The sequence below is a fragment of the Sturnira hondurensis genome, unplaced genomic scaffold, assembly GCF_014824575.4.
Source record: "Sturnira hondurensis isolate 20B ecotype Veracruz unplaced genomic scaffold, ASM1482457v3 Scaffold0000396, whole genome shotgun sequence".
Taxonomy (NCBI): Eukaryota; Metazoa; Chordata; class Mammalia; order Chiroptera; family Phyllostomidae; genus Sturnira; species Sturnira hondurensis.
In genome coordinates this window covers 6,148,567-6,160,898 of record NW_028073027.1, presented here as the reverse complement: position 1 = coordinate 6,160,898, position 12,332 = coordinate 6,148,567, and the positions used below count along the sequence as shown (strand labels likewise).

The window sequence follows — 12,332 nt, the reverse complement described above, 5'->3', positions numbered from 1 at the left end:
TTTTCTTGTCCTTTTTCTTTTTAGTGTTCGTGTGTGTGTGTGTGTGTGTGTTTACAACTGGCATTTTTCAAAACACTTTTTCTTTAACCGACCACAATAGCTATTTGAATGACTATGTAACTTATTTACTAGAAAACAATATGTGTGTTTATAACTGTTTTATAGAACAATACATATTAGCCCATAATTTTGAACATACTAATAAAGTTTATATTTATAAATGACTCCCACATTTAATACTACTGTTGAGACCCCTTCATTTACAGTTCATAATATAGGATATTGACTCCTTTACCCAATATGAAGGCTTCATGATAAAGTTTTGGTCTTAGTAAAGTTTGAGTTTAAAGCTGACCTCAAATAGGAACTTGTAAATAAATAATCAGATGAAAGGAAAAAAGGGGGGTGAAAGCTGAGGCCTGTCAGTGTAATGAGGAAATTCCTGAGCCTCCTTCGTGGCTTATGGTGTAAGGGTGTGCTTGTACACATGCGCGCATGTGCGCACACAGTTAATAAAAGGGCCACGAGCAGAAGGGTTTTTGTCGAGCTGGAAAAGTGATTCAAAGTACTGTTGGGTGGGATTTACTGTCCCTAGCTTTCACAGTCAGCCATAGGAGTGGCCCACATTTAAAATAATAAATCAACTCAGTTTTTAGGTTTTAGCTAACATTTTCTGTGGAAATATTTTCAGGGAAGAAGTCAAATGAAAAAGTGGAATTCACTTAATGGAAATATACTTTCATTCAACTTAGAAGGCCTATATTTAGGGTTATAACGTACCTAATACTGAAATAAATGTTATTCAGCATTTTTACAGTCAGCAGTAATTGTCATTGTATACATGTTTAAGTGATTATCTCATTTCGCCATACATAGTCTAGTCTCCTATTTGTGAGTTGTCTATTGGCTTGATTATCTTACCCAGGAGCTATCTGGGAGAAATACAGATAAATGTCCATGAAGGTCTACTCTCACTTCTTAAAATGCTGTTTATTTTGATATCACATAAATGGATCCTTTGGGCCTGAATGATGTGTCATACTCTAGGAAATAACATAGAGCATCCTTTAAGTACGTCATCAATCTGAATAGAAGAAGCATTCGGCATTCAAAACCAAATTTAGGGTTGACAGTATTGGCAGTGTACCGGTTGTTGCTGCGCACCGTTTTGTATAGAGGAACTTCCTGATTTAACTGTTTTACCTTATTTTTCAGATCTTTTTGTTGTGTCTGTGATTACTTTGTATGCTTTCATATTATTCATCATGTTGCATCCAGTTGCCTCTATTGACCAGGTTCTTCAGGTAAGGCTTAATTTAAGCACATGAATATTACTGCTTGTCTGAGGAGTGATAATATCTGGGGTAGTGACAGAATGACACGTTAGTATTAATTTACACAGCAAATGAGACTTCTGGATGTTTGCAGTGGCTTAAAATCTGTCCCTCTGCTCTTACTTTACTGGGGAAAGAGACTAAATTTTATGTTTCTTTTTTCCAGGACCTCCTCTTTCTGAATTTTCTAAGGTACAGTTACATGGATCCAAAGATAGCCTGTAATGAATAAAAAACACAGCATAATTAAAACAGCAGCTTTTATTGACTCTACTTGCTATTTTCTTTTTATTTCCTGTTTCTTCAGTTTGCTTTTGGTTCCATTTTCCTTTCTCTATAAATAAATGTCTCTTGGTCTTTAAAAACAAAAAATCACTCTGATTCTGTTATTTGATCCAATCTACTTCTTTTTTTAACCCACTTCTTGAGAATGATGAAATAGTTATTATATACAAAAGAACATGCACACATTTAAGGTGTTAAGCATAATAGTAACACAATAATACCCTTAAGCCCATTATCAAACCTAAAAAAGGTCGCATCACCACAAAAGGCACTGTTGCCCGCCGTTGTCCCAAGCACCCTGAGGGAAGCCCCATTCTGATTTTGACCTCATTGTCTTCATATTTATAGGTATGAAGTCATAAAAGATAGTTTTGCTTGTTTCTGAACTTTATGAAAATGGTGTCTTGCTATCTGTGTTGTCCTGTGATTCGCTTTTCCCTCCGTCAGCGTTGTGTCTGAGACTCACCCATGCTGGTACATGCATTTCATTTTTACTGCGATGCAGTGTTCCACTCTAGGGTTATACTGTATGTAATTCATTTCTCCATTCTTTGTTGCTAAATAATTGGGTTATTTTCTTTTCCTGTATTAACAGCGCTGTTATGAACATTCTTGTATGTGTCTCTTAGTGTGAGGGAATGAGAGGTGGTGAACCAAAGAGTGGGGATGGGGGTGGTACATCCCAGGTACAGATACCGAGAGTGTGGTGCATTGCTGTAGAGAATTTAAATATGGCAGTTAAGCCCACTGAAAGTCCATCTTTTAAAAATATCACCATAGGCTGGGAATTTTAGACAATGTCAGAGATAAAATACTACTTCCACTACCACCCACTCTACCAAAAATCTAGCCGATTTTTGCTGTACGGCTAGGGGAAAAGGGTTCTCTGGTTTGTTGTGATGTAAATTGAAGCGTGTGCTCTTCATCTTCAGCTTTCTCAGATGTGCCAAGTTGTTTTTCAAAGTGATTGTGCCAGTTTATCCTTTCCTCAGTGTATGAGGTCCACTGTTACACATTGCTGACACTTGTTTAGTGGATATGAAGTGTTATATCATGATGGTTCTAATTTGCAAATTACAAATTTTAAATTGCTAATTGGGTTGAGCATTTGTCATGTGTTTATTGGCCATTTTTATTTACTTTGTGAATTGCATATTCATGCTTTTTACTCTTCTATTGGGATGCTGTCTTTTTCTTATTTTTAAGAGTTCCTAATGTATTTAACTACATATGTGATAACTTCTTCCAGTTTGTGGCTTTTCCTTTGTTTACAGTATCATTCTTTAAAACAATTTTATAATTTTACAGTAGTCAAACATAATTTTTTCTTTATGTTCTGTGCTTTTTGTATCCTAGTTTGGCAGGCTTGTTTATCAGAATTATATAGATACTTCTCTTTCATAGTCTTTAAATTCATCTTTATATATAGCCTTTGAGATGGGCATGAGATTTCTTGGTTTTCCTCATAAATGCCCATTTGTTTCAGTATTGTTTGTTGAGTAGTCTCATCCTTGTGCACTGATTCTTCAGTGAGTGGTATGTCTGTCCTCTCAGTTTTTCCTGTGTGACCATTGCCTGATAGGAGCTCTGTAGCTTCTTTGATTCTCTTTATCATTCTCTATGCCAGTATCACGTTGTCTAGATTACTAGGACAGTATAAGAAATTCCAATACATGGACTCCTCTCCTCACCTCATATTGTTGTTCGTTATGACCTTTTTGTCTTCTTTGAGCTTTTCCTCCTCCATATAAATTTTAAGTTTAGCTTGTCAAGTACCAGGAAAAGCCCTCTTAGAATTGTTACTAGAAATAAATTTGAGGAAAAACTGATTTAGTATCACTTTCTATGAATTATATTTCATTCCATTTCTTTAGGTCTTCTTGTATGTCTTTTAATAAAGTATGACAGCCTTTTTTTCCTGAATGTTGTAATACAAGTTTTTGTTACATTTATTTCTGGGGTATTACTATTTTTGTTCCTCTGATAAATACCTGTTTAAAATTACATTTCCTAACTCTTTTATGTTAGTATAAGCAGTACTGATTTCTTGCCTATTCATCTCATATTTAGCAGGGTTGTGAGGCCTGCTAAACATTTTTAGATTCTCTAGGATTTTTTCCTTTATATAGTCATCTTATAAACAACAGCAAATGTTTTGTTTCTGACAGTTCAGTACTTATACCTTGTGTGTATTTTTCATGTCTACTAACCTTATTAATGATGGTTGTGATGGTAGTGATAGGCTTGTCTTGTCCTTGACTCTAAAGGGAATGAGCCTAATATTTCACCATTGGATATATTGTGGACTGTAGGTTTCTGGTGTATACTTCTGTCAGGTCGAGGAAGCTTCCTTTTGTAGTGTGATTGCCATAAAATAGATGATTAGTTTTATGTAATGCTTTTTTTACAGCTACTAAAATGATCACACTCACCCTAGAGAATGTGGTGAATTATCGTTAGATTGGTATTCAAATGTTGAACTAACATTGTCCTGATTAATTCTTTTTATACTCTCTGGATTTGGTTGCTATGATTTTGTTTAGGATATTTACTTCTGATTGCATGAGTAAGATCAGACTTAATTTTCCTTTGTTCTATGTTATTGAGAGGTTTGCTAACACGGAGCCCACTAAAAGTAGCCTCATTAGAACAAAAACCATTCCTGATCCCCAGGGAATCCCAGGGGATTTAGAAGCTCTGTGTGGACACTTCTGTCACCTGTATCACTGAGGAAATTAGAAGAGTTTTAAGGGCCAGGTATCATGAACCAGGGATAGAGACCAAATATATATTTCCTAGTATGATGCCCGCCAGTCTGGTTAAACTACCCTCGTCTTTTGCCTGGATTACTATAGCAGTCTTTCCTCTCTAATGCTTCTTGCTAGAATCATAGGTGTTTTTCTAAAACATTAGATCATGTCACTCCTCGGTGTCTATCACAGTATCTTAGCTATTCACTCAGTGAACATTTACTAACTAAAAGGATGAATGCAGGAGTGAGATTTTTTTCTTTTGTTTTTTTAGGTCTTAGAAATTAATCACAGATTTTAAAGTACAAACTTAGATTTCTTGACTTGATCTGTATAGTTCTTTTTGAACTGGTCTTTATAACAGTTACAGAGATTTGAGTACTGTAATTATTAGATCAGTATCTGCCTCAATGTTTAAAGACAGGGTTTTATTTTAAAATAGGGACTTGTTAGAAATGTGTGGTCTGGTACAGCATGGGTTATTGAATCTGAGTGATTAAGATTTGACTCTAAACTCAGCCACTGTAATAATTTTTTAACCTTAAGTTTTTTACATTTTGAGCTTTATCATATGAAAAATGGACATAATATCTGCCTCTTGGCATTGTTGAGAATTGAGTAGATATTCTCTGCGAAGGTGCTTGGTACATAATAGGAATTCATTTAATTTTAAAGTCATGATACAATGCTATAAATATCAACTAAGTACTGTAGTTTTAACTTACAATTTGTGTCTTACAGATAGTGTGTGTACCATATCAGTGGCGAGTAACTGTGCTCATCATTGTTCTTGTCAATGCCCTTGTATCTGTCACGGTGGAGGTAAGCACTTAAGATAGTCAAATGACTACCTTGCTGCTTTGGGATTCTTGGTGACTTAATGATAATGAGGGAAGAGGACAGATAGCATTATGGAAGCCCACAGAGTTTCGGTTTTATTTTAGTTTAATTCATTTAGCCTTTCTTCCGAACTTTTTCATTAATTAAAGGATATTAGTTAGGTGTACATATACAGATTGGAGAAAATAAGTAATGGGATAGCACGAATCAGTGATTGATAGAAAGGAGAGAAGACTGGTGCTGAGAATTGCGGGGGAATGTAGGAGGCCCATCAGTAAAGAGGAAACCACCAAGCTGGCTGGGGCAGGGTGTGGACTGGTGCTCAGGTGGCCCATAAACTGGTGGCCAAGCAATCAGAGTGGGCAGGCACTACCCAGTCCGTTGGTGTACAATAAAATTCCCCCTTTAAAGAAGAAAAAGGAAGGGGGCTTTCTCCATGAAATATATTAAATATTAACAAAAGAGTTTATTGAGGAGAATACAGAATAATGACCATTATTATTAATCTATCCAGTCTCAACGTTGAGCACTGGAACTTCCTCCTTGATCTTTGCTTTTCGGTTCTCTCTAGAGGGAATTACTCTCCTGTTAGGAGTGCCTTTAGATCCACTTCTATAAAAGGAGCTACTGAGTTCTCATATTTGCTGCTTACTAGTATAATTTTGTCTGTTCTCAGAACTGTTATCATTCACCCCTACAGCAGCAGTATACGAAAAGGAGATAACAGTTGTGATTTTTAAGTTAAGGTTTTCATAGGGCATGATTTTAAATTAAAATTAGGTAATTTGTGAAATGTATACCTTAGTGATAATAGTTTTTGACTTGGAAATTATGCTTAATTTATTATCTTTCTAAAAGATGATTTGGTATTTACATTTGGGCCATAGTGTGCAGCATGGATATTATGGTACAGGTGCTGAACTTTTTAAATCGCCCAGTGGGAATGTGTTTTGCTATCGTATGTATGCACAACAGAAAGCACATCCAAGACATTGTGTTTTAAAAGCTCTTCTTTTTCTGTAGTGTAAATTCATCTTTTCACTTAAATGCTTAAGATAAAATATTTTTATTAAATAGATTTATAGGGAATCATTTCATAATCCCTTGTAATTTGTTATTCTTGCTCACTATCAAAAGAATTATTTGTGTTGGACTCTGATGAAATCATACTCTTAGATATAGAATTAATTGTATATATTCAATGGGAATAATTCATTGTTAAGAAAAAGACTTTGGATTATAAGCATTATTTTAATATGGGAAAGACCCCATTATCCATATAAAAGTAATGGTTTGTGGAAAATTTAGAGGTCTTATTTTATGAAGTATTTTATGATGATTTATTATTTGTCATAGGAGTCATGTTACTGAAATTCTGTATATAAAAATCAAATCATGTTTTTCACTAATGATTCAGCATTGTGTGATTCTTTTTAAATGTGCACATTAATAAAGAATGACTTAGTCATTTTTAATTCTTGACTCAATGGAATATCTCTCAGAACTTCTGCCTTGACACGGTCCTTTGGAAAGTTGTGTTCAATCGAGACAGACAAGGAGAATACCGCTTCACCACCACACAGCCGCCCCAGGTTGGAAATCAGCACTTGCTCTCAATTCTCCGCGTGTATCTAGGCTCTTTCAGTTGTGTCCTCTGCATTCTGTAGAGTGGTGTTCCGTTGTGTGTTGCTTCCACCTTTTTCCTCGTGCCTGGCATTTTGTTTCTCATAAGGAGTCCTAGAACATGCCTGGCAAACCTTTGTTACAAGGTTTTCAGGACTTCAGAAATTTCCGAAGTCTCTTCCATTTCAATCCTTATCTTGTATGTGTGTGAAGGCCTTGTCCCCAGTGTGAGAGTTAATTTTTCCATTTCTGTTTGGCTTAAATTCTGTGTTTTTGGTTTTTATAAGTCCCATTAGAAGCTAACTGAGATTTATGTAAATAAAATATGGGAATTATTTTAAATGGATCAAAGTTCAAAGGTCAACATTTTTCAGCAATTATTTTTTGTATTGTATCTTAATTTTTCATGGCCTTTTGGCTTTCTTCAACATATGTCTTTCATTCAGGAAAATTTTCAAACAGACTGCTCATTTTTATACAAACCTCGGCTTAGGATTTTTTACTTTTTGGGCCCATTAAATAGCCTATTGTTTGAAAAATATGCAAGCAATGTGATAAGAAAGAGAAGAGAATCAGATGAATAAAACCCATTTCCCGATGCTAAGGTTCTGGTGTGTTTTTTTTTTAATAGAAAATACAGGTTAGTCTTATTTTTTAAACTGATGTCACTGAATTACATACAGCTCTACGTACAGCTTTTGGGCTGTATGGAACTTGGTAATACAAAGTCTCATCCCCTCATTATCTCACTCATTTGTTTATAGAGTGAGTGATGTATTCTAAATCTTTTACTAAAAGTTTCTAAAGATGAATCTTTTACTCATATTGAGCCACAAGGAGGCTTCTGGAGTTCAAGAAGATTCCTTGGCATTGCTGAGTTGGGTCATTTTTTTTAGCCTTTTCCCCCCTCTGAGTAGCAACTTCCTGAGCTTTATTTTTGTTAGTAAGCAGGCTTGATGCCCAGTGTAATATCTTAAGATCCTTTTATAAGAGTGTCCTGGAGAGTGCCATTTCCTTTTCTAATGCTTTATGGTGGATAGTGATCATTTATAAGGATGAGATGAGTTTGGAATCAGCTTCAGATTCTTTTTCTCAGAGCAGTGTGATGCCCAGCTGTCCCTAGTAATGGGTATGACCCAAGTTGTATTATAGGCTCGGGTCCTTTAGACAGATCTCCTCTGTGTGTGTATGTGTTTCCTTTTGGTTACCTCGCTGCGTTACTTGCAGTGTTAACTTGGGCTCATCAGTCCTCATGTGAAGTTCTTGTATGGGTAAGGCTCAGGCCAAGGAAAACATTTACATTGAGTTTTCAGTTTCTCCAGAAAGATTGTTGACTGTTGATGTAAAAAGGAAGTAAATGTAGGTTCTGAGAGGAGTTCTACCCTGGTTTAGTCAAAATTGAGAATCATGAAGCTCCTTCAAATCATTCAAATTGGAAAGCCCTCTTTACTTTTCAACCAAAATTAAGTAACAGAAAATTCTCTCGTTTGCTATGTATCTATCTAATTTTTAAAAGTATGTTAGTAGGCACCTGGCCTTACGTTTAAGAGTTTGTGTCTCTCAGGTGAGGTCCTAGCTCTGAAGCACGTAGGGAAGGAGGAAGGCAGAGAGAGCGGTCCAGGGCAGCAGCTGCAGCATATCCCGCGTGCTGACCGGTTCTGAGGCATGGCGCAGACGAGAACTGGAGCCTTCAGTGTCTATGCTCGTGATTAAGAAAGCATTTAAAAAATTTTTGCCTTTTAAAAAGAGTTTTTATAACCTCTTAGCACAGAACGATACACTTTTGTCTTCTGACATTTATGTATGTAATGTGGTGTCACTATTCATATTTGTGACTTTTCAAGAGCCAGTCAGTCAGTCATATTACTGTAAGACTGTGGTTCTCAGGGCACTCCATCACCCCCTGGGGACATCTGGCAATATCTGGACACAATTGGTTGTCACAGTTTTGGGTTGGGGGGTGTTGCTATTAGCATGTAATTGGGCAGACACCAGGGGTGCCGCTGAATGAACATCTGACTTAGTATGCTGGGCAGCCCCTCACAACAAAGAATATATAATCCAAGATGTCAGTAGTACCCAGGTTGGAAAAACCCTGCCACAGGTGAAAAAGAAAATAAAGATCAATATGACTGGCAACATTTAGATTTAGAACTTCTGTAGCTTCTATAATTTTCCCTCACCACAAACTATTCCCCATTTGCCCGTTCTGTGCTCTTACTATCAAGAATTCCATGAAGTCTTCTCAGACGGAAACTCCCAGCCCTGTACAGCTGTATTAATATTGGGGGAAGAAAATTTTTGTTTCTTCCTTATCATAGATACTGGGGACAATTGGGCTGAGTTGAAAGCTAGAGACCCTGGAACTAGGCTTCAGGTCTTAGTCGAATTGGGAAGTTAAGTACCTCACCTGGAAATCTCTAGTCACCATGTCCAAAATATCTGGTGGTCTACTAGGCACTGTATAGTTACTTCCAGGGTCCTTCCGATTTTAAGGCATTTCTAACTTCATCTTATACCTAAAGAAATAGCATTCAGTTTACTTGCCAAGGTTTTGCATCTGATGAATGACAGAATTCAGAGTTGAAGCCAGGGTTTCTGATTTCAAGAGGAGCGTTTTCCTACTGTATACCACATTACCTCACATATTTTGGACAGTAAAGAGGTAAATTAATATTACAAGCAAATGAGAAAATGGAGACAAACAATAGCTACTGTTTTTAATATCTCCTTTTTATGGTAGACGCAGTATGAGGCATTTTGTATGAATTCTCTCTCTAATTGTTAGAACATCCTTGAGATTCAGGATGTCTTTAATTTCATTGTCTCAATTTTCACAGATGAGAAAACAGTGTTAGAACTAGAATTCAAATTTAGATTTGTGTAGACCTAGCTTTATACTATTTCTATACCAAAAAGCTTCTATTCTTTAAACATGAAATATATTTTGAAGTGTCATTTTTATTTAATTGTGGACATTTTAGATATTGTGTTCTTTTTTAAAAAGATTTTATTTATTTGTTTTTATAGAGAGGGAAAGGAGGGAGAGCGAGAGAGAGTGAAACATGATGTGTGAGAGAAACAGATCGGTTGCCTCTTGCATGCCCCCATCCCAGGAACCTGGCCCACAACCCAGGCACGTGCTCTGACTGGTCCCGGAATCCGCAGCCTTTTGGTCTGCAGCCTGGTGCTCAATCCACTGAGCCACAGCAGCCAGAGCTAGATAGTGTGTTCTACTTGGCCTATTGAATGAATGTTCATGCAGCTAACCTAATTTAGATACAGGAAGGATTTTTACATAATACTAATTTGTTTTGCATAGTGATTGATTTTTAAATTTAGTTTTATTGTATTTTTTCCATTATCATATATTTTAGTGATTGTTTTTCTTATTTGATGTTCAGTGGCCTGAATCAAATTGAAAACAGGCTAAGTAAGCCATGTGCAAATAATCAAAGTTAAAACTTTTATATAGCTAAATATTTTCCCCCAAATGTTAATACTTATTCTCTGACAACAAAATTAAAAATTCTTGATGCATTAGTAATTTTCGAGCAAAAGTGTTCTTCAAAAAAAATGCCTTGAACTTCACCCTTGACCTGCTGAATGAAAAACTGTCAGTGGAGTGTCCCATCATATCCGTACAGTTTTATCCCTGATGGAGCAGATCTGCACTGCATATTCTCTAACTAGGAAGCACTAGTGTTGCGCTGGCCAGTGTGACTTGGTTGGAGCACTGTCCCTTAACCAAAAGGTTGCAGGTTTGGTTCTCAGTCAGGGTACTTAATCAGGTTGCAGGTTCCATCCTGGTCTGGGAACACGTGAGAAGCAAACCAATTGATGCTTCTTTCTGGCATTGATGTTTTTCTCTCTCCCTTCCAATCTCTCTCTCTCTCTCTCCCTCTCTCCCTCTCTCCCTCTCTCTCAAAACAATGAAGAAATGTCCTTGGGTGAGGATTTAAAAAGGGGGGGGGGCAGCAGCACTGCTGTCTGTCTTCTGTCTGGTAAACCGAAGCTGCGCAGCAGTAGATGTGGAGCTAGGATTGTGTCCTTCGACCCTGCCTGAGGGTATGTGCCTGTGATGGTTTCTTTTGGGGGGGAAGTCCCGAGTGTTAGCTGTAGTCTGTGCCACTTAGAATATTGTTCAAGCTTATTTATATAGAATGTTAATTCTTTTTGTCCTTGTTTTGTATTCAGGATTGTTATGGAAGAAGACTTTATGAAAACCATAGTACCTTTATAACATTTCCTCTAAGCATGGCTTTATAATTTACATGCCACTCACGAAAACATTTCCTAAAAGAGATTGCAAAAATTCAACAGGCATTGGGGTTCTAGAATGAACAGCTTTTAATGGTCTAAGAAGCAGGAGAATTTTAGCTATAGATCTTTTCGAAAGTTCTTTGTGGTTTGTCTGCTGGTCTGTGGTAGCCTCTGTCCCTTCCCTGAAGGATACACTTGATTATTTCACCAGGGTGTCCTTTCAGGAGCAGCCAAAAGATCCAGTTGCGATCGCCCCCGTGTGCTCCTGCTTCAGGGACTGGTGCCTAGGTGTCTGGGGAGACGCGAGTGCTCACTCTCAGCCCCGTAGTGTTCCCCTCTTTGCTTTCTTGTTGTACAGGGCTTGCCTGTGTCCTCTTGCCACCACCTTCTCTCCCTTGCTTTATTTCTCAACCCAGCGTTCCTGTAGCACCTTTTATTTTCTCTGCCAGTGAATTACATTGTGTTTGAGGATGTGTGTGGTGTGTTTGTGCTTGTCAGCTTACACTTGCCTGTGTGTAGTTTGTGTGTGTGATGTTTGGGGAAGGTGAGAGCACAGGAATAGCATCTGTGTCTTAATTACAGTGGAGGGGATATCCCTACTGTTTCTTGTGACTTAATTTATTTTCTCTGAATTGTAACAAATATACATTGCTTTTAATAGGGAAATGGGGATTTTTTTTAAAGCCTGTACCTTAATGTTAAAAAAAACCCTATTCAATTATGATTCTATTTGCAGTGAAATTAGTTTCAGTTTTATTGTTTGCCTCACTCTCCACAGGCAGGGAACAGTGGACTTAGAGACGCGTGTGTGTGTCTTCCACTTGAAGACACCTGGCTGTGACTTCCCTTAGCTAAGCCTGCTCTGCATTGCCCTGCAGCCCTGCTGGTTCCTCTCAATAGACAAGGCCTCTATGTTTCTGCTCTTTCATAAAGTCAGCATTCACCATTAACCTTTTCCTGTGGTCCTTTAACAATGCTACATGCCATAAAATAAAAAGTGACGGCTTTCAGATTGATTTAGGAACAGTGATCTTTTCTGCAATAAAATTGAAGACCTTAAACACCTTGGGGAAAAAAGATAGGCCCAAGTGGTGAGCCATCACCTCAGAGTAAACATTAAGGTTTGTTCTGTATGTGCCAGCGCTAGAAAGGAATTGTCGTTTGGGTCACCTGAAGAATCCTGTATCTAGTCTCTTCTGTATCTTAATGCAAAATATTTTCCTATGGGCTCCTTTAA

General features: G+C 37.3%; 1 protein-coding gene across 4 annotated transcripts in view; it reads left to right on the top strand.

The window, feature by feature from the left end:
- ATP13A3 (ATPase 13A3) overlaps positions 1-12,332 on the top strand; it is an 87,614-nt gene that overhangs the window by 70,362 nt on the left and 4,920 nt on the right. For 3 of the 4 annotated variants that reach the window (XM_037040125.1, XM_037040136.1, XM_037040145.1), the window contains 3 exons: positions 1,216-1,304; positions 5,111-5,191; positions 6,712-6,801. In XM_037040125.1, the coding sequence (XP_036896020.1) occupies positions 1,216-1,304; positions 5,111-5,191; positions 6,712-6,801 (260 nt within the window). The remainder of the gene's footprint in view (positions 1-1,215; positions 1,305-5,110; positions 5,192-6,711; positions 6,802-12,332) is intronic. The other variant, XM_037040154.1, reaches the window with a different exon arrangement.